The sequence below is a fragment of the Tyto alba genome, unplaced genomic scaffold (genome assembly GCF_018691265.1).
Source record: "Tyto alba isolate M040663 unplaced genomic scaffold, T.alba_DEE_v4.0 Super-Scaffold_16, whole genome shotgun sequence".
NCBI lineage: Eukaryota > Metazoa > Chordata > Aves > Strigiformes > Tytonidae > Tyto > Tyto alba.
Window position 1 is genome coordinate 28,782,637 of NW_024881278.1, and position 19,246 is coordinate 28,801,882.

The window sequence follows — 19,246 nt, forward strand, 5'->3', positions numbered from 1 at the left end:
GCCACATGGAGACAGCACTGTATGGAGAAGAGACTTTTTTCCACCTGTGTATGTTTTTCTTCAGCCTTGGTTTTGGTTTGTGTTTGGTTTGTTGTGTTGGTTTTTTGGTTTTTTTTTTTTTTTTTTTTTTTTTTTTATTGTTGTTTTGATGTCTTGTCATTGTTCTGCTAATGGCTCTACTCATATCTCTAAGTTATGGTGTGGTCAAGCAGACAAATCTCAGGTCCCATTACAATTGCTGTTGACCAAACATACAGCTCATTAAAATATGCAAATCCACAAGTTGACACCTGTAATTTGGCAGGGAACTTACATTATATGGATGACACATTAGCAGAAGAAACTAATTCCTGCTTCTCTCTTCCTTTCTGGGAGTCAATCCCCAAACTCACAAATCTCTAAAATAAAATATTGTGAAAATTAGGTGGCATAGGAGAGCAGGAGGTGATGAGTGTGTGTCCTCCTCCTCTCTGCTAACAAGTGCAGAAGACGGTGGCAGCACAAGAGAATACTGGGTGTGTGTGTCTTAGTTTCCTCACAGCTGAAGATGGGGTAATAAGGCTTCTGAAAATGTAACATTGCTTCACTTGAGCTCAACAGATGCCTTATAAAACATGCTTAAGGGCACAGGGACAGATTTCAGTTTTAGGACCAATTTAGTTCTATTGGTCCCATCTTGCCAAATGGGATCTTTGCATTTAACCTCAGTCAGTCTCAGAGAGGTTCTGGGAGGAGAAAGATCTAAGATCTACCCCCTCTGAGGTTTTTCTCATGCTTCCTTGATGTTCAAATATTGATGTCTGGTGCAAAAGCCCAAGAAAATGATCCCTTTCTAGTGGGAGGGCAACCCTTGGGAGAGGTGTGCTCTGAGTGGATGGAGAAAGTATGCTCCCTGCAGGGCTATTGCTTGTGTCCTTGCAAATGAAGTGAGTGATAACGATTAATTCATTCATGACATCTGCGTGTCTGATGCAGGTATGGTGAGGGAATTGGAAGGAGCCTTTTCTGTAAGGGGATAAGACAATAGAATCTGATCAGTTTAGACCAGATGGGTGAAGGAGATGCAGTGAGTAGAAGCTCCTGAAAAGGGAGGGTCAGTACAAACCTTGAAAAGAAGAAAATACACAGAGGATATTTTAATAGGGAGAGAAATTGTACATAGCTATTGCAGTGTTTTGCATCTCATGTTCCCATGGTACCCCACAAGACTTGCTCCCATCTAGGAGATGACTCTCCATCTCAGCTCCTTGATCTTGTCCTGATTTTTATCCTCACCCCTGTGACTTGAAGATTTGTTTTGTGCTTTGTATGGGCATCTCACAGCCATGGGCTTAGCCCCATTATTTCAGGAGGAATTTGGGATATGGAAAGTGGGAGCAGAAGAAATTATGATAGAGCAGTGTTTCCTGGGATCCTTCTGACCTCTCACTGAATTAGAGAGTGGTGATTTTGGGGGTGGGGTGCCACTGGGGAAAGTGAGACAGCCCACCGGTCTGAGAGGCATCTGGCAGGCAAATGGTTTGCTCTAGGACTACATGGGGCTCTGCAAACCAGAGGGTGCTTTCTATTCTCTGAAGGTTGTGTGGTGAGCAGAATTTTGGCTTCTTCTGTGTGTTCCCTTTAGATATTTCTTGTGTTACCTGCCCTCAGATCAGCTCTTAATTCAGCAGTTGTCATCAGCCAAATGTGTGGGAGCTTCCCCTCTCCTCTATGATGCCTGGAGCGTCATCTGCTCTGCAGGCTGTACGTGCAGACCAAGCTTCACTAACAACTGCTGTGGCCCTCCTTACCTTCCTTCCAGATCTAGATGAACCTGTTCTCACCGTTCACCAGACCATCAGTGATGTACGTGGCAGCTTCTACCAGGAGAAGACTGTCTTCCTCCGCTGCACTGTCAACTCCAACCCACCAGCTCGCTTCATCTGGAAACGGGGAGCTGAGACGCTTTCCCACAGTCAGGACAATGGTGTAGACATCTATGAACCCCTCTACACACAGGTGAAAAAATAGACCTGCACCAGCTTGTGTTGAGCATCTTACTGATGCAGGGCACTATAGTGGATGGTGTTTGTTTCCTTGTGTGGCTTATGATGCTGGGGGAGAGGGTGGTGGCCACTTCAAGGAGCACTGTCTCCAAAAGGACTGGTAGACTTCTGAATGTGGGTTCCCAGGGGATGAGAGGAGCAGAGCACGACAGCCTAGAATTCCCTTCCTCTTTTTGCCATTGTCCCCGAGAACAGGTCACAGATCCCCTAATGAGGTTACGTGGCTGTTGGGTGGCTGAGACTAAAATCCAAGCAAACAATTGCAAGATTGGGTCTTCTCTATCTCCCAGTACTTTTTTTTTTTTTTTTTTTTAATTAATTAGTGACCAAGCTCCATAAATCAGGGGAATTGCTTCCTGTTTAGCAGTGTGAGTGAATGGCATGAATTGCTGTGGGATCCCTGAGGCAAATGATGAAGAGGTTTTCCTAATGGCCATAAGTAACAGAGACAGCTCAACTGCCTGGGCACTTTCTGACTGTCGTCCTGTGACAGGGTATCCACATCCTTTCTGCTTCTCCTGCTTGCCTGTGCTGGACTTACCCCTCTGAGCACCACTTTCTTCACAGTAATTAGCCCACCGACACAGTGGGAGACAGAGGGGAATTTTTCTTTTTTCAGGACACTCTGGGCATGTTATCCTAAGCTGAGCTCTGGCCCTGAATGTCCTTCAGATGCTAACCAGCCCCAATGCTTCCAGCAAGGCCATTGGGCAGTACAAGGCAGTGATGGGTGGGAAGGGAGGGCTGAAAGGGCAGCTCCCCAGGGTACCCATTTCATCCCACGCACCTCCTCATGCTCCCAAAGCTGGGCCCTGAGCACATTCTGATCAAGTTTCATTTCTGAGCGATGCTCCAGGCAACCTTTCAGTTAATGTAGTCATGTTCATATTTTATTGAAACACGCTATCTCTGTAGGTCACGGAAATGGGCAGCCAAATGGAAACGTTCAGGGGGATGAGGAGAGAGAAGACAGCTGCAGGTTAGCAGCAGATTTGCAGAAATGCTGTGTAGGTCAGCGCTGCTGTTGGGCCGTGAAGAGGGCTTTGTCTAGTCCAGTGCTATGTGGCATTCAACCAGGACATCCTTGGCCTTAGAGGAAGTCACCATGGGCTCTTCCAGCTTTCACTAAGCTTAGTGTAATTAATCGGAGATATTGATTAATGAGAGGATGTCTTAGGACTTGAGATATTTTCTTCAGCTAAATAAAGCATCTGGCAGAATTTCCCCGTGGTGCAGCATTGATGGATAAATGACCCAGTATGCTGCAGCTTCTGTCAGACAATGTTCCTACCGTGATGGGTCATTCCCAGCTCTGAGAGAGGGTGTTCGGACTGCTGTGCTCACACAGGCATGCCCTTACAGTCCTCCCCTTAGCACCAGCATAAACCTGTGAGTTTGGGCTGAAGTTAACAAAACCACACTTCTGCAACACTATCAGGAGGGGAAAATCTTGCTGGAGCTCAAATGCACTACATTTAACAAATCACCCTTTGCAGGGGTTCGTAATATGGTCTTGGAGATGAACTGGTATCAGTGTCAAGTTTGGATAGCCTTTTACATTAAAAAGGTGAAGACTTTACTGTTTAAACTTTTAAAAACTTATTTACGCTGAAGGTTTATACACATTTACCCAACATTTGCTAATCAATAAACAGGATACATATGACCCTGTAAGTAAGTAGTTGACGTGCACATTGTAAATGCCATCATTTATGTGGTGTAGCAACAAATCTCAGGGGACAGGACTTTCATAGGGTTATTGGTCTCCTAGGTATTTATCTTTTTAATTTACTCAGTTCAGATCCTTGTTCTCTGTATATTAGCATGCCTGAGCTTATCGTCCAGTCCCTTGAGGTTGTCCTCGAGAGGGTTTTCCGTGCTGACACCTTCTCACATTTTCAGACAATTATGGAATGGTTTCTCCAAAGAGATTTAGACAAACACAAAGAGAACAACAAGCTGTCATGGGAAGACATATGAGTTGCGGGGGGCACAAACCACAGGATGCACCTCAGAGCTTTCCACATTTCATAAATAAAAATCTACAGAACGCATCTGTTGTTAATTTAACAACTTGATTCTGGTTTTATAACAAGCCAGTAACTAATGGAGTGCCAGGGAGTGCTTTTGTTTGTTTGTTTGTTACTGTAGTATGAGAAAAAGATATCAAGGTCTATGCAGCCACTTTGGATTTACACCAGCATAAATGAGATTAGAGTCTGGAGAAGAGAGATCAAAAAGTTGGGGGGGGGATTCTTTGAGTGTTTCTCTGAATTATCTTTTTTTCCCCTGTACTGTAAATTTTTGCAGCATAACTGTTGAACTTGTCATATTTACACCAGCATTAATGCCTGAATCTGCTCTGATTTACTTTGGTTTTGCAATGCTGAGACCCCAGTGACCTCCCTTGGGTTCCTACCAACATCTCTGTGTGAGATCTCGAGTCTGTTCTGGGACATTTAAGGTTTTTCAAGTTCCACAAGATTATTCTGACAGCAGTTGATGAGAAATTATGCCTAGACCAGTTCGACATTGCTTTCAGGTTAAATGTCAGTCGTGTCTGGGTGTTTTGAGAAATCCTGGAGGTAGAGTTACCACTGCAAACATTTTATGTCTCCTTTATATATCGCTATTGGGGCTTGGAGTCTGCACAGTTCCCTGAGGTTTTGATGGAGCTGCTGGTAATCTGTAAACTTTGGGACAGGTTATGAAATTGTGATGATGAGCTGTGCTTTGTACACCCGTGTCTTTTTTTTTTTTTTTTTTTTTTTTTTTTTCCCCCCAATTTTTTTCCCAACTCTCAGGGTGAAACTAAAGTCCTGAAGCTGAAGAACCTGCGACCCCAGGATTATGCCAGCTACACATGCCAGGTGTCTGTCCGCAATGTCTGCAGTATCCCTGACAAATCCATCACCTTCCAGCTCACAAACACCACAGGTAAGTGGGGACGCAGAGGGTCCCTGCAGCCCTCTGACCCGTTGCCTGCTCCGCAGCCATTACCCCTCCAAAAGGGGGTAACTCAGCACCATGCCCAGGGCCTGCAGCACCTCACGTTCATGTACATGGCTGCTGGGATTACAAATCCTTCATGCAGAAGTTTTGTGGCCGGGGATGCTCTAATTTCTTGTCACTTTGTGTACAGCCAGTGTGTTGGCCAGGCCTGCTGTGAGATCATTAAAACAAACTGCATGTAGGTGTTGAGGCACTATGTAGTTTTTAATCCAGACACTGTTTTATTTATTTATAATTCTAAGTGACTTTAAAAATAGATTTGATACAGTCTAGAGTAGGGCAGATGCTGCAGGAATTCTTACAAATAATTAATTCATGTTTGACTCTGGCCTGGTTTGCCAGGCTGCACTCTTAGCACCTCCCATCTAACAGGCTCCAGTGGTGCCAACATCTGTGGAAAGCAAATATCTCTGGTACCTTCCCGATAAATAAATTTTACACTGATATTCATACTGACAGTGCTTGAGTGTGCCTCCAGTTGTGAACAGAATCAGATTGGTGCCTCTTGCTTGACCTGCAATAACTGACTGATAACTGAGTATCACATATCAAATACTTGCATGGACCTGATTGCAACTTGTCCATTAAAAAAAAAAAAACAAAACCAAAACCAACCAAAACCCACCCCCCCAAAAAAAACAAAAAAAAGCCAACCAAAAAATACCCCCAAACAAACAAAAAAAAACAACAAAAAACAAAACCAAGCAAGCAACCAAAGAACACACAATCTCCCCCCCTCAAAAAAACAAAACCTAAACCAAACCAAAACCACACCCCCCCAAAAAAAAAAAACAAAAAACAAACAAAAAAACCCCCAACAAAACAAAACAAAAAAAACAAACAAACAAAAAAAACCCCACCCCAACACCTGCAAGGCCTCCAGATGTGTTGAATATTTTCGAATAATAAATAAATGTCAGGAAATAGCTTCCAGTACTGGGGTATTCCATGATCAGAAAGAAAGACATGGTAGTTCTTTGAATTATTCACCTCTCTAATGTAACACAAAGCAGTTTGCATCCCTTGTGTCATCTTTGTGCAGTGGAAACAACTCTTTTGATGTTGCCAACTGTTGATGGGCTATTGTTGATACTGTATAAATTATGTTTATTGATCAGACTTGAGTCCAAGGTGCTGAACAATAGTTGCATCATTTTATGTAGAAAGAAGAAAAATAATGAGCTTAAGGAAGTGAACTATAGCTAATGTCAGAAAAAGATATTCTCTGTGTATGAGATCTCGGAACATGTCTTGAGCAACTCACACGACTGCCTGAATTTCTCTCAGGATGAGACTGTAGAAAATGCTGAAATATTCCCTTTAAAAACTTATTTTGTGCGCCTGATGAAAAAAGGGATCTCATATAGCTGCTCTTCTCTGTTGTGTCTTTACCTTTGAAGAGTTAGAAAATGAAATTTCTCTTCATGTCCACTCCCCCCTGCCAGCCCAAGCACAGGGAAACTATCCTTCATTTCAGTCTAGTCCCTTTGCTGAGTGAACAACGAAAATATATTTTCAGGTTTTAGCCAGATCAGAAGCCAGCAATATGGCTGAATTTACACCAGCTTCTTAAGTACACACCAAAGCTCTGAACCTGGACCATGTAGCACATACAACTAGTTCTTTTTTCCTGTTGTTTAGTTATAGATGCATATTTATACTTAATTATGGTGGAGCCTGACACTACATGTACAAAGGGGCCATGGAAAATGTGTTTCGAGCAAACTGTGTTAAAAGCTGGTGGTAAAAATGAATCTGGCATTGTGGTGTGAGCAGGGTTTGTGTTAAATAGTACAAGTATATTTAACATGAAACATTATCTGGCTCACTTGCACTGTAGGCAGTATTGTGTGTAGGTGAAAAAATACTTAGAGAAAAATCTTCCACTCGCTCCTTTTTTTGCATAGGTCTTCACTATCCCTCTCATGCTTTAGCAGTCCCCATAGCCTTGGCTGTGCCCAGAATTCTGAGCAGCTTCGCTTAGGTTGCCTTCGCCTTTGCAACTGCGGGTGGCCCAAAGGGCGCTGAGGTGCATGGAAATCAATCTCTTCAATATTTATAGACCCAAGTACTACAGACCTGGAGGGGAATTGGTGGGTCAGGTCATGTCAGGCCAAAGGAATCTTCTCTTCCCTGTTGTTTGCTGTTCCTCAGCTGGCTCACCTTGGCTCCTCTGGCAGTGGCCTTTGGGCTGATCATAGTCTGGCAAGGAGATGTGATTCTTGCAAGCTCCGTGTCAGCAGCTTGGCCCTTGCAGGAGGCGATGGGTTCTCGGTCTGCAACCTTAATGGGAAGGAGGTTCCCCCCTGCTCTCCTCCTCTGTTCTGCTGCCATTGTGTGGCTCTACAGCAACAAGTTGGGTCCCCAGAGCCACAGGACCAGCTCAGCGCAGGGCTGTCATCCCCTGCTCCAGCACGGTCAGGCTGATATCTCCCCCTTCCTCGATTTCTGCAAAATTAAGCTGCCCAGCAGGTTAATTCTCCTGCAGTTTTACTGCAGCAAATTGGACTTCAAAGGGAATTGAAAGCGACTCTTTGTTTTTAATGGTCCCCTTGCTGCTCGGCAGACTCCGCCAGCAGGTTTCCTGAGCCAAGAACAAAAGGAATTGCCACAGGTTACAAATAAATGAGATTCATCTCCTGCATAACAATGTCTGCCGACTGTTAACCTCTGTCTGCTGACAGGAGTGGGAGTGGGAGCCCTCGCAGGCTGCCACAGCTGGGGCTTCGTTTTGGGGCACGTCATGAGAGCTTGCTGCCTGGAGCTGTGTGGGTGGCAGCTTTGCAGTTTCCCTGCCTCCCTCTTGCATGCACACACAACCTGCCCTGAGGCAGTGCTTGCACCAGCGTGTCACTCTTTTCCCATGTCGCCTTGCCTAGAACTGGGCAAGATGAGTGTTGATCAGATGTGTGCAGGTCAAACACTGCAAAAGCTCTAAATCTTAACCAGAGCCTGCAGGTCCTCTGGTTTGTGCTCCCCAGCTCTGACATCTCTCTGGACATACACTGGTCTCAGCCTTTCTCTGGCTCTGACTGGGACGGATGGAGATTGCCAGGCAAGATGCCGCATCTGTCGGTTTGTCTGCGCCCTGTGAACCTGAGACCAGTTCAGCGTCACAGGGCAAGAACAGCTGTTTGGTGTCAGCTACACTCAGCTGACAACCTGTTAGTGGCAGAAATGTATCCTGCCTGCCCGCAGTGAGTTGAGCTATTGCATTCCTGGGCTTCATAGCATCTGATGAAACCACCTGGAGCTTGGAGAGGACCTGCAGATCTTTTCTCTGGCCATTAGTGTGCATTAACCCTTGCAAACTATTTCCAAGACTCCAGCAGAGAGACCCATCAAAGGCTCTGAGTGTAGGCTGTGGCCTCCTGAAATTCAAGGACTCCAACCACTGGCATCAAAATGACCAGTTCAGGTGGCAGAGGAGCCACCTTCTTCCTTAGGCACAGCTGGCCACCTCTGGCACAAGTAGCATGTAGTGTGGCCAGGGAGATGACATTTGATTCAGTGCACCAAAGCAATATCCCAGCGTGGCAGTAGTTGCGCTGCTAAATTATGGAGCTGGTGCTGAGGAGAGAACAGTCCTCCTCGCCTTGTTTGTATGGGCTGTAATTCAGAGATCCAACACAAATCCAGCACAGCTCATTAACGCAGGGTCCAGGGAGAGAAGAGGCAGAAATAATGATGCTGTTAAATCAGGCTTCATGAATATGGAACAATGTCTTATTTTGCATTATTATGGCTGTTACTTAAAACATACTCCCCGCCTTTGTGCTGGGGACTGCTACTTTCTCAGCGCTGTCTGGATAGAGCAAGTGATGATGTTGACAAGGGCTTCTAAAAAGCTTGTCATGGGATGAAGTAAAGAATACAAAGGGAAATATTTTGGATTGGTTCTTGGATGTAGTAAGGGGGATGTAGTAAGAAGGGCACAGAAATAAAATAAACCAAAACAGGTATTAGGGTATTCAAAGGAGAGGTGGTCTAGACATTTTGGATCAGTCCCAGTTGTTCAGTTGTGCATGAAAGACAATTCCTGTGACCTGGTCTATAGCCCCTGGATCTATAGGGAAGTGTATTTGACCCCTGTGGAGGTAAAGGAGGTTAAGAGCAGGTGCAGAGCTGCTGTTCATGGTCTGTTATGGTGCAGACAGGTCCTGGTCCTCTATGTCAGGCTCTGAGCTGCAAGGTCCAGCTGCCTGGCAAAGGTTTTGCTTCTCAAAGACATCTAGTTGGGTGTGAGAGATGGGGAGTCATATCATGGGATAGCTGAGGTCCTTTTTTAATGATAGACTTGCACCAAAACTTCTTCTTGAGGTGGCAACTCAGTATGGGAGGAGTGGCTTAATCCCAGCTGTCTTCGAACACAAATTGCTCTTGGGTACAAGTAGGCTCCTCTGAACCTGCCCTTTCTCCTTCACCTCTCCATCAGGGTGGAGAACTCTGGTGGTCGGGCAGAAGGAGCAGGCTGTGACTGGATATGCACCTGATGCTCTGCCTGACCTTCTGTGGCAGGTGCACCCGCCTGATAGAAATGTGCCTACCTGGCTGTTGAACCTTTTCTGTGCCCTTGTTCTCAGGGCTTTACAGTAGTTGGGGTCTTTGGCCAATAGGGGCTGGTGTTGACCACAGATCAGATTTGGTTTGGGTATAAATGGAGTCCCCTGGGGGAGCCATTTTGAGCTAGTCCCGCCTGGAGCAGCGTGCTGCAGGTAAAGACTCTCCCCTTGGGTTGGGACACTGCCCAAAGAAATTCCTTGGGGTTCCTGTGGGTTGGGACGCTGCCCTAAGATGTTCTTCGAGGTTGAGAGTCCTTTTATTTTGTTAGGTGAGTGACTGAGTGTTTTGGGTTGTTGTTAAACCCCTGGAGAGCGTTTTGGGTTGTTGTTAAACCCTTGGAGGGCATTTTGGGTTGCCATTAAACCCCAGGAGTTTGTGAGGTGATAGTTTGTTCTCCTCTCATGGACATTTGAACCTGCTGTTTGTATGTTTGCGGAGTGTTGATTAATTGTGCTGAAAAAATAAATTTTAGTTCTTATTGTTTATTTGAGAGTTTCCACAACACCTTCCCTTGGGATTGTGATAACTGTCCAACAAACACTGACATCCCAGTGAGCTTCTCAGCATGATTTAGTTCAGGTCCTGAGATGCTAAGATCAATCCATGGCTGCAACTCCCCATGTCTTATGACAATACATCTTTTGTTCTCCTGCCTTTTTTTTTTTTCCCTCTTCCTTCTTTTCTTCCTTTCTCATTACTTGGTCCAGTGTGCTGTTTCTGTCCAAGCCATAAGCAGACTAACTGTGATTCATACAGTAGTGTTGAAGCAAAGGAGATACAGGTGCTCTAGTAGGAGCTACCAGTTGAGCTTTTCCTTCAGTGATGCTTCTGCAGGGCCTGCCTAGAGTCAGGGGGGTTACACCCAGGGAGAACAGAAGGCACTGTGGTGTCTGCAGGGGAGTGGGCTGGGGGCAGTGCAGGTAAGTAATGCAGAGCCACAGTAGCTTTCTATTGCCCTTCTTCTTTGCTGCAGTTGTTTGCATCGGGAGTCAGGAAGCCTCTAGCCTTGGGTTTTCCACTGACAAATTTTATCTGGTTGCCACTCCTACCTGTGCAAAGGGGGCTCATTGGGCTTTTCTTCTGACCAAAGTCCTAAGCCTAGAGAACCTGCACTAAACACTGCTAAAATATCATACCTGGCTTGCGCTCTAATCCTAACCACTTTAGTGGTGGAACGTTTTAGGTATGACTTCCATTCTGGGGTGGTGTGAGGTCCTGTCTGCGATGTTTCCTAACCATAACAAACATGTTTGATCATGGTCAAAGACATGGTAATAATAATGCTTTAGGTTCACAGATACCTTGTATTTGTTAATTCATGGATTCTTCCAGAGTCATCTTCAAAAATGAATCCTAGAAAGTATGAAGCTGTGCACAGGCAAGTGGGTGGGTCTTTTTCAAGCTCTAAAGTGACCCTCTTTGTACTCTTCCAGCCCCACCTGCTCTGAAGCTGTCTGTCAATGAGACACTGGTGGTCAACCCCGGTGACAACATCACAATGCAGTGCTCTCTGACGGGCGGTGACCCACAGCCAGAGGTGGTTTGGTCTCACTCTCCTGGCCCAATGCCTCCCAACAGCATTGTGCAAGGAGGAAACCTCACTATCTGGAGGATCCACGTTGAGGACTCAGGCTACTACAATTGCACAGCTATCAACAACGTGGGGAACCCAGCAAAGAAGACAGTGAACCTGCTGGTGCGGTGTAAGTTGCTCTCTTTTTTTTTTAGAGCATGGGTGTTCAGGGTGAAGGGGTTGATTTGTGTTTCTCCTGGCTGTTCTTGTACAGCTGAGGGTGAATGGGATACTTAGCAGAGATTAGTATACTGGAGAAGCTGTTGTATAAGCTTCTTTACTCCCAGAATAGCAGCGGTGCTAGCACTGCTTGCAGCCTCGTCCCAGGTTGTAGCACTGTCCTGGGCTAGAGAATGATCTCAGACTGCCAGATGTGAGGCCCTGGGGATCTGCTGTGGGAACATAACCGGGGCACATATTGAGACAGGTTTTGCATAGAGATGTTGCTTTCCTGAGGATCAAAGCGCTTTTGTCCTGTTCCATGCAAGACACTTTACTGTCCCTAATCAGTTTTGCACTTGTGTTTGTTCCAGCCATGAAGAATGCCACATTCCAAATCACCCCTGATGTGATCAAAGAGAGTGAGACTATCCAGTTAGGGCAAGACTTGAAGCTCTCTTGCCACGTGGATGCTGTCCCCCAGGAGAAGGTGGTCTATTCTTGGTACAAGAACGGGAAACCAGCCAGGTTCTCAGACCGGTTGCTCATCACCAGGAATGACCCTGAGCTCCCACCTGTGACCTGCAGCTTGGAGATTATTGACCTGAGGTTCAGTGACTATGGCACCTACCTGTGTGTGGCTACCTTCCAGGGAGCACCCATTCCTGACCTCAGTGTAGAGGTGAACATCTCCTCAGAGACTGGTGAGTCTCTCTGTGGCAGCTGGGAACCCCAGGAGAGCGGCTGACATCACTAGCTGCCCCTCATCCCTCTGTTTTTTTTGAAGGACCTCACATGAGTGTCTTGAATCCTAGTGGGAAAAAGTATCACACCCTCAGGCAAGCATTTGGATGCGACTGGAGATGGGTAATAGTTATAGATCCCCTACCACATTTGTTGTGCACCAAGCAGATTTATGTTTTCTCCCTATGAAAAGTCCAAAGTGCAGTCCAGTCAAAGCTACAGAGACAGGTTTACAGTATGATTGTTCAAAGAAGCCTCCAAATTGTGAAGAAAGAAAGAGGTAGTGGTATTTCACCAAATTTCAAATGTCCCTTTGTTTAGAAGGAAGTAAAAGAGAAAGAAAGCTGCTCTTTCTTCTCTTTGGCATTGCTTATGAGGAATGTCCCTTCTTTCAGAGCCGTGGCTAGGAGATTGGTATCATCTGTCATAGCAAATTGTGTGAAAAGCTTTAATGTTTACTGGATTACAATTGCAATCTGTCTTGGGCACTCTCTGTAGGAGTCCAAGTGTTATAAATGTCTCCCCCCTTTAAAATCAGAGTCAAAGCTTCACCCCATGGGTTGGTGGGGACAGGACTAATCCGTAAGTGTGTTTGTCAGTCACCTTGGGGATTGAAATGCAGGGTCTCAGGACTGCCTTTTTGCTCCTGGGGAAGTGGTGGGTCTAGCTCTGCTTTCCATCACATCCATGTCATCTTGCTGCCTTTCCAGGACATTGAGGGTATGACACAAAACAGCATTGGGCTAGCAATCTGGTGAGGGTTCCCAAGGGGGCCAGCTGCACACAGATTTTGTCCTGAACCTTCATGGAAAGTTTCTTCTCGGTCCCTGGTTGTGCTGGATCCATTGGTCAGGCTGATCCCAGTCTTGTTTCTGCACATCACTCACTTCAGCCCACCCCAGCAGAAGGTGCTGTGACTGCTTTTGATGCTTTGGGAAGCCTCTGTCCCCCAGCAGAAATGCTGGGGCCAGTCTGCTCCCAATGGGACTCTGCCCAGTGCTCATTAGCAGCCTGGAGATCGAACCCTGCCCGTGCCATGGACCTACTAAGCACCAAAGGGTGGTGCTTCCCTTCTGCTGGGAGCCCTGGTAAGTAGGGCTCTCTCTGTGCCAGGATACGCTACCCCCATTGTACCAGCAGGGAATAAAACCTGGGGAACCCCCCAATCCTGATGCAAAACCGGACCTCCCAAACTTGTGTGGCTGCTGCTGCCAGGAGCAATCCTTTTTGCCCAAGATCACTAGATGGCAGAGTGCATTTGTGTTTAAGGCTGCATGGCTAGGAGGTGGTGAAGGGCTAGGAGACCCTGGATGATCCCACCAAAAAGCTGGGCAATGTCTGTTGGTGCAGGTGTTGGCCCAGGTGCCAGACAGCTGCTGCCTCAAAGGAGGTATCTTGCAGTGGCAGGTTGCCCCATGCTCTGGCCCCACTGGTGGAGGGCGAGCCTCACGTCCTCATGCTGATGCTGCAGAAGGGGAAGGAGAGGAGGGCAGCCTGGGGCATTTTGACACCTCTCTTTGGCAACTCGGGCCAGCGAGACCCCTTTGTGACCCAGGGAAAGAAAACGGCCGTCCCCACTGGAACAGCACATCATGCAGCAGCTGAGGCTGTCCAGCGTGCAACATCCCCATGAACAGACATGAGCTGCCTCTGACATGTGGTTCCTGCACAGAAACTCAGTGGGTTTTCCCCAGACTGCAGAATCAGAGCAGGAGGGTGGCAGTAGTGGCTCCATGTTTCCCTGCTGAGCAAAGCCTGAGCTCGCCAAGGTGGCTGCCTCCACTGAGCAGCTCTGAGGAGATAGCTTTAATTAAAAAAAAATCTTCAGATGCAATTTACAGCTTTTCCCCATGGAGAAAATTGCCTCTCGCTGGGTGAGCAGCTGCTGGAAGTGCTGAGCGCTGAGAGTGTTGTCGTCCCTTCACGCTGTGTGGGACAGGGTGTGATGAGATTCCCCAGCCCACAGGAGACCTGCAAATTGAAAATGTGGCCTCCCTGTTGCATAGGAAGGTCACTGCAGAGGGAGACTGGGCTGGAGCCATCCTAAATTTGCTTGGAAGGCAGCTGTGGGCTATAATGTGTACAATTACTGTAGCACACTCTCCTTTGCTGGAATTGAATTGAGCTAACATTGGTCAGACTAGATTGTTACAGCCTCTGAAGTTCTAAACTTTGATTTAAATGGAAACCAAGTACGTGACCCTTGCAGTTATGGAAGTGGCAAAACAAGTGTGATCACTGTCAGCAGGAAGGGCTGGAAGAGGAGCTCTCAGAAAATTATTACAGTCGTATTTACCTCAGTTGAACTGTTAACTCTGAAGCCTAATACAAACAAAATGTCAATATTACATGGGGTTTAGCACAAACATCTACGTCCTCGGTTCTTGGTGTAGTTGGGGACATGAACAACAAATTTCTTCCCACTGACACCTCTGCACCCTTTAGCTGCAGTCATTTGGTTTCTTCTCAGCTTTGTTTATCAGCAAAGTTTTGTTTGTCAGTTGATAGGTGGATATTTCTTGAGCATTACTGTGCCTCCAGCTTTAGCCCTGGCTCAGCAGCAGTTCTGCTGGGTGAGCTGATCCCAGCCTGGACTGGAAAGGATGCCAGAAGTGATCTTTGCTAGGAGCCGTCTCTTGCTCAAGTGAGCCAGTGCACTGTGAATCTCAGTGTAAAGTAAGAAAAAGCACTTAACAAAGCTGGCCCCTTGCTGTGGTTTAGGAGCAAATGGATTCTGGATGTCTGATAAGGCTGGAGATGTGATCTACAAGCACTAATCCTGTAAGTCTTAGTTTTGGTCTGACCTGTATAAGGGAAATAGATACCTTGGCAGATATGACTTCTATTTCTTGGCCAAAGACTGCAGTTCCATTTGGAAAATTCGCTGACCAGAAGTGGAGAAATGGGCCATAGAGGCTTGTGTCTTTGGGTTCCTATGTGCTAGCCCTGCTGCTGGACAGCACTTTGCAATCAGAGGGCTGGGAGCTGGGAGAACATCCCAATACAGCCAGTACTTGCTGTTGGTGTTGGGATACATTGTTGGATCTTCCCTGATGCTCTGCAGCTCCAGACCCTGTAGGATGGCTTACATGGGCAGTATGTTCCTATAAGGGTTGCACTGTGTTTAGTGGAAACCTTGGGAGTTCAGGGCTGTTGGTGTAACTCGGACACAAGCATCTCAAGAAAATTCCTTGCTTGCTGGAAACTCGCAGTAAAATGATTCCCTTCTTGTCTCCCTTTTAGTGCCACCAACCATCAGTGTCCCTAAGGGTCAGTCCACGATCACCGTCCGGGAGGGCTCCCGGGCTGAGCTGCAGTGCGAGGTTCGAGGGAAGCCCAAGCCACCCATCATCTGGTCCCGGGTAGATAAGGAAACCCCCATGCCTTCAGGGACAATGACGATGGAGACATACGATGGGAAGCTGCGCCTGGAGAGTGTGAGCCGGGAAATGAGTGGGACCTATAAATGTCAGACAGCCAGGTACAATGGCTTTAACATCAGACCCCGGGAAGCCATGGTGCAGCTCAACGTGCAGTGTGAGTATAACCATACAGTACTGGAGCGCCTGTCTGAATGCCTGTGTACACAAAAGTCTGTGGGCTAAGCAGAGTTGACCTTTCTTACTGGCTTGAGCAGACACATCTCTCTCGTCTGGGGACCTTTGAACAGCTTATATTTAATTGGGCTGGCTACACAAAGCTAAGGGCAGGACACCATATGGCCAGCGTGTTGCAAGCAGAATGGAGAGGTGTTGTGTCTGTGGATGAGAGCAGAACAGCAGCTTTACCAGGTGTGTGTTTGTGTGCATTACATGTGTGTAAAATACCTTCAGGGTATGTTAGTAAGTCAAGCACTCAAAAGGTAGCAACTGAATGTTAAGTAGACCATTTCCACACCACGACCCTTTCTTCAACTTAGTTACCCCAGCTGTCATTTCTGGACATGCCTGAACCATTTTGCCTGAAAAGCAGTGCTAGGCGGACCCTAATAGGAACCTGCATACTCCCAAGAGGTTTCCATGCAGTAAAGCTGTGAGTAACAGAAAACTGATTCTTAGCATGTGGTGTGTTGAGTGATTACAGTGATAGGTGATGCTCCCAGCTCTGCTTGAAGGCAATATCTGTGCACTAAGGTGAACGTAGAGGGAGGGATGCTGCTGGTGTCTGTGTTGGGTGACTGTCTCTGTACTTGCCCTGCAGTGTTTCTCAATTCCTGCTCAGCACCCATGCTGTTGATGTGTGTTTTGACGTGTGGGGGTCTGTGCTTTCTCCTTCAAGACTTTGAATCAGGCCAGGGGAAGGCAGCTGGATAAAATGCCTCGATTTGGGAGGAGCTGTGACTATAGGAGTAGCTGTCCCTGCAGACCTCATTCCATCGGGATAGTGCGACTGCTGAAGCCTCGCAGAGCCCTCTGAGCCTTGCAGCTTTGCCGGGTGTGGGATGAGTAGGGAGCAGGTTAATTTGCACCGGGGCACCCTGCCTCTAGGCTGTCACTGGTGAGCCTCTATGTGCAGCACAGCAGTGCTTAATAGCCACGCTGCCACACTCCTCCCAGCCTCGCTCCCTGGGAAGAAGAGAAGTGAAACCAGAGTGGATAACCTGGCTGAAGCCAACCAGACAGCTCACAGATGTGAGCTGCTGGGAGCACAGCAGTAACAGAGGTGTGCGAAATCCTGTGGGAACTTTGAGTATCTGAAGATTCCCTTCTAAAATTATCTCTGTCCATTCAGGAGCACGGTAGGAATTAAATTACAGGATGGGAACAGGGAAATGTGTGGAGATTTCTGTGCAGGTAAGTATGTGTGAAGACACTTCCCTTAAGCAGGGTGGAAACGTGCATCTTGGTTTAAGCTGTTTTGGAAGGCAGGGTTGGTCAGGCGTATGGGACACGGCAGGACATGGCAGGGAGGGTGACTCTTGGTCACCCCAGGAACTGATGGGAGATGCAGCAAAATCTCACGGTGGAGCAAAGAACCATCAGACCTGCTGGTGTTCCCAGTTTGGTGTTGGCGTTTGAAAACTGCGTGGCTCTTGCTGACCCTCATCGCCTCTGCAGAGGGAGCATCAGTGTTGAGCTTGGGATGAATTCAGGCTTACTGGGTGGTCTGGAGGGGGAATCACGACCTTGAATCTTCAGAGGGAGGACATGACTCCCTGCGCAAGAAAGATGGTTGATACACCCCAGAAACTGTTCTGGGGTGAAGCCTTAGATGTGACTCCCAAGAAGGCAAAGATGTGATGAACTTATGTGTAAAGAATGACTCAGTGTACTCTTCCTATAGCTCTTCCCAAGGCCAATCAGTGCTTTAGTGTGATATTGCCCAAGTAATGGTGTCATGGTCCATCAGCAGCCCGCCCAAATGGGCCTCTTCCCTTCTCCATCGGTATGTACCCAGCTCCAGCTAAGGGTACACAGATCTAAGCATTTGCACACCTGAGCTGTCTCCTCCTGCCTGGAAACTGTGGGAGGATCTTACGGTGGCACTGCCTGTTCTGTGCCTGAGCAGGCAGCTTTGGTTTCCGGGCTGTCAATTTTTTCCTTCCATCAGCAGGAAAAACAAACCACGAACCAAGAAAGTAGGGCAAGAATAGCAGCTGGAAGGAGGTGGGGGCCGCAGTGGGGGCCGCTGTGGTTAATTGGCACGCTGCTCTCCAGTGTGGGTAGCTCATTAGGCCAGCGGCTTGCTCTGGAATTCTCATCTTGTCAGAAATGGGGATCGTGCGGCTCCTGCAGCCCCCGTGATGAGTGCTTCCCCCGCCTCCCCCGGCCCGCGCAGCCCACTGGAGAGCCGCTTAGGTGGGGTGTGCGTCCACACAGGCGTGTGTGCACGTGTGTGTGTGTGTGTGTGTGTGTGTGTGTGTGTGTGTGTGTGCAGGCATGCCTGTCTGTGTGTCGGCGTGAGCCCCTTTTGAACTGGCTCGCTCAAGGGAAGAGCGAATCCTGGGTGATAATGTGGTTGTTTCTCTGATTTGCTCCAAAGCTAAAGTTGCAAAATCAATACAGCAGATCTGATTAGATGTCAGAACCTGTTTCTGCGTTTTTCTTTTCTTTTCTTTTTCTCCCCTCACCCTCATGCATATAGTTCTGTATTGTAACAAACTAACTCAAGAAATAGGCTTTTCCAACTGCACTGCAGTAGTGGGAAGAGAATAAGAAGACAAAAATTCAGCTATCAAAAAAAAAAAAGTGTTTGGGCTTTTTATTATTTTTTGTATTTTGCAAGCAGAAAAAGTTGCTCTCCTTTTATCTTATGACCTGTAATTGTCTATCATCAGCTCTTTGTCAGACTGGATAGTCTATTCCCTGGACACCTTGGTCTGAACTGTAGAGCTTTGGAAGATTAATAAGTTCATGAAAGTCCTTGAAGCCTTATAACTCTGTGGTTAGGATGAAGAAATGTTGTATACTGGTTAGAGCGGGAGATTGGGTTTGTCAAAACTCCTGGGAATCTGGCTACCACTTGGAGTGGCAGTGTCTTGTCATCTTTTCCTGTATCCTCAAAACAGGAATAAAACTAACCCATCTCTTCAAGGATTTGTGGGGCACAATAAACGTAGCACTTTGAAACCTTGAAATAAAAATAGTAATGGAAGGGCAGAGTGCTGCTGTTAATAATATCAATGCTATTGCTGATGCTGTTGTCAAGGCTTTTTTTCAGGAGCAGGTACTCACTCAAGAAAATCCCAGCAGGAAAATGAATCCTCTGCAGAGGTGGGTTTAAAATCAGGGCTGGGTCACCCTGTGTAGTTTAGATAGCATAAGGCTGTAAAACACATGCTGGACTTGAAAATGTGCAGCATTCTGGGTTTTGGAATACAAATGTCATTTGAGCCAATATATATGAAAGGAGGAAAGAAAGAAAGTGTGTATGTGTGGATCAGTGGAAATGGCTACCTAGATACAAATTTAGCAAGTGCATAATAACAAACTGCAAAAACTATATTAGCCATGTATTCTAAAAGTCTGGTCAAAACATCTTTTTCATGATTTACAAAGATTAGTAGTGACTCTAAACTCTAGCTGTTGCTAGAACTGGCCTTTGAGATAACTGTCTTATCATGAATATTACATTTACTCTATTAGAGCCTCATAGAACAATGTGGTGTAAATTGCAATCCTAGTACATTACCCTGCTTGAATGATACTGT

General features: G+C 46.7%; 1 protein-coding gene across 4 annotated transcripts in view; it reads left to right on the top strand.

The window, feature by feature from the left end:
* MDGA1 (MAM domain containing glycosylphosphatidylinositol anchor 1) overlaps positions 1–19,246 on the top strand; it is a 156,478-nt gene that overhangs the window by 56,134 nt on the left and 81,098 nt on the right. For all 4 annotated transcript variants that reach the window (XM_042789528.1, XM_042789527.1, XM_042789529.1 and 1 more), the window contains exons 4-8: positions 1,802–1,998; positions 4,850–4,982; positions 11,054–11,323; positions 11,727–12,056; positions 15,340–15,633. In XM_042789528.1, coding sequence (XP_042645462.1) covers positions 1,802–1,998; positions 4,850–4,982; positions 11,054–11,323; positions 11,727–12,056; positions 15,340–15,633 — 1,224 coding nt within the window. The remainder of the gene's footprint in view (positions 1–1,801; positions 1,999–4,849; positions 4,983–11,053; positions 11,324–11,726; positions 12,057–15,339; positions 15,634–19,246) is intronic.